General features: G+C 35.3%; 1 protein-coding gene and 1 long non-coding RNA gene across 2 annotated transcripts in view; both read right to left on the bottom strand.

Moving 5' to 3' along the window:
* The window catches only part of LOC109588783 (uncharacterized), a 1,554-nt gene extending 1,181 nt beyond the window's left edge, over positions 1-373 (bottom strand). Inside the window, exon 1 of the long non-coding RNA XR_002188358.1 lies at positions 310-373. This is a non-coding gene — a long non-coding RNA (uncharacterized LOC109588783). The remainder of the gene's footprint in view (positions 1-309) is intronic.
* Positions 374-697: 324 nt separating this feature from the next.
* Positions 698-2,581, bottom strand: part of LOC109588782 (uncharacterized) — a 5,688-nt gene continuing 3,804 nt past the window's right edge. The window contains exons 7-9 of the mRNA XM_020004896.1: positions 1,255-2,572; positions 884-1,168; positions 698-836 (exon numbers count right to left, since the gene is read on the bottom strand). Coding sequence (XP_019860455.1) covers positions 805-836; positions 884-1,168; positions 1,255-2,572 — 1,635 coding nt within the window. The 3' untranslated portion in view covers positions 698-804. The remainder of the gene's footprint in view (positions 837-883; positions 1,169-1,254; positions 2,573-2,581) is intronic.

The raw sequence follows: 2,581 nt of genomic DNA, 5'->3' as shown, positions 1-2,581 counted from the left end.
ATTGAACAAAAACGTAAAATTAAGTATTGCATCATCATTCATTACCATTCAATTATACTAGAAAATGCAAAATATTAAGGGCCAGTTCCATTCAAATATATTACTACATGGATCATGAGATGAACATCAGCAGGCTACAGCTAGCTCATAACCATCACATTAGCAATTATACACATACATTTATCATGCACTACAATTGAAATATCATCTGAATGATGACAAAACATGATGTGGCACATATTTTGCTGATGCATATAGCATACATGTAGTTCAGGACTATGATATTTACACAATATACAGTAGGGCTACCTCTTTTAAAAACCAGGTGCTACGCTGCAGGAAATCATCAGAGGTGAGGACTGAAGTTTTAAACAAACCATCATCTTTATTGCAACCTTCATGTGGCTTGCTCCGATGCACAATGGCATACAGTACTAAAGGTCTTCTTTCCAGCAGCCATTCTTATAAAGAAGGGGTTAAATTTAATACATAACTAGTTAATAACCGGAACTTTTACAGTCATGTGTGATGGGAGGGTTCCGAACTTTTCCTATCTATTGTGACCAGAAAAGTGTACGAACCGGGTGCCATGATAGACAAAAAAGGAGCCACTCCCAAAATATGCAAACCAGAGCCACGCCTTCAACAAAAGCAGTGCCGCAGGAATATTTTAAAATTAATTTTTGTGTGTCAAAATTTGAATTTTTATTTATTAATACATATTTGAAATGCATAGCCAAAACTGTATTTTAGGAAAGAAGTCAAAGAACAAATAAAAAAATGTAGTTGTGGTAACAGGTAATTTCATGTATGCTTTCTTTTAATCCACTTGCATCCTAAATATAGTGTAATAGATTATTAACATTATGCAAGCTCAACTCACTTATGTGTTCAGCAACATTCTTTTGTCCAATAGCTTCAAGTGCTTTGACTAGTGAACCCCATGAAGGTGAAGCATCATCAGCTCCATCCAACCATTTTATAAGTGTCTCCCTGAGACGTCTACTGACATCAGAATAATTGGTTTCAATAAAATCCGAAGTATCAGGAAGTAACCCTAACTGATCACTAAGATCAAGCCACTTTGACTCGAAAAAATTGCTTTCTTGTAGAGATGAACGTACATCTTTTAAACGAGTGATATCCAAAGTACAAGGGTTGGTCATTACTAAATGAATGTACAAATAAAACTTCGACTGAAATAATAAAATGAGACAAAAGGGAAGAAGAGACAGGAAAAAATATTTAAATTACCTTCAGTTGAGCTCTGGTGAGTAACATGAAACCAAGTCCAGTACTTCTCTTGTCCACTGATAATAGCTCGTTTGGGGCATAAAGTGCATTTAATTGTTTCTTCAGCTTCATTTGTGACAATACAATAACATTTCTCTGTAGAACAGCAGGCAAAGGCAAGCTTATGAGAAAGTTTTAAGTTTATAGCAACACTACTGCTATTAATAGCTTCTGTTACTGCTTCACGAATCTCTGGACAGTATTTCAAAGCATCATCTTTGTGTCCTGTGAAATGGATCTCAATGTGCCTGTGTTTTTTAATGAAATGAATGGTGCCAACTTGTATATCATTGAACACATCATCAACGCAAAATGACATAGCATCCTGATATCTGAAATATTTTTGAGATTCTTGATTTGTTGCTAGAGGAAAACAAAATTGCAGGTTTTTTACTTTTTTTAGCTTATTGATCTTTATCATTAAATTGACAACTGCCAAAGGAAAAATTCCACGGGGAACAGGTAAAATTTCTTTATTAGAGTTCTGCCAGACTATTAGTAATGGGTTGACGGTATCTGAGCCTGGATGAGTACCAGTATAAGAGGGCAATGCAGAAGGAATGAAATAATCATCATCTTCTGTCTTGGCAATGATGTGTAGATGAAGCAATAGCCTGATAAAATCAGACGTAGAAAATCCCTTGTCACCATTTAACATATCCAGCAGTGATTCAGTGAATGTCCCTCTTTTCCTTAGTTTATGCAGATTATCAGAATCTATTATATCTACCCTTTTCTTTGTAAGGAGAGTTACATCAATTTTGTAAGTGAGAGCTAATAGGCGTGATAGAGTATCTAGAATAGGATGAGGATCAACAAACACTATGTCAGGTAAAACTTCAGGATAATAAAGAATAATGGTAGAATTGTGCAGATACAGTAAAGCCTGCTCTGTATCTTCTTTCTTCATTTCAAGGCTCCTACCAATAGATAAGACATCATGCGTCTTGAGGCAGCTGCCATTTCCTGCTTTCTTTAGCAAAGTCAGCTCAAAAGCAAACCATCGAACTGGCATAGGGAATATATCATTTGAATTCTTGTCAATAAGTATTTTATCACAAAGCTTTTTCGATATTTCTTGTCTGTCAGGACCAGATTTGAGCATTGTATTGACTGGGTGTATGATTTCACAATCAATTATGGCAGGAATAATCTGATAGCCTTTTTCTGCTTTAGACCCAGATGTAAATGATAATAGCTCTTTATTATATTTTTGGACCTTTTCTGGTGTTGCTTTATTATCATCACTGTGAGTACCCAGAACAAAATATCCTGGGTACTTATCATG

The sequence above is a fragment of the Amphimedon queenslandica genome, unplaced genomic scaffold (genome assembly GCF_000090795.2).
Source record: "Amphimedon queenslandica unplaced genomic scaffold, v1.1 AMPQUscaffold_11859, whole genome shotgun sequence".
Taxonomy (NCBI): domain Eukaryota; kingdom Metazoa; phylum Porifera; class Demospongiae; order Haplosclerida; family Niphatidae; genus Amphimedon; species Amphimedon queenslandica.
Note: the sequence above shows the minus strand (reverse complement) of the source record. Positions and strands in the feature narration are given on the sequence as shown.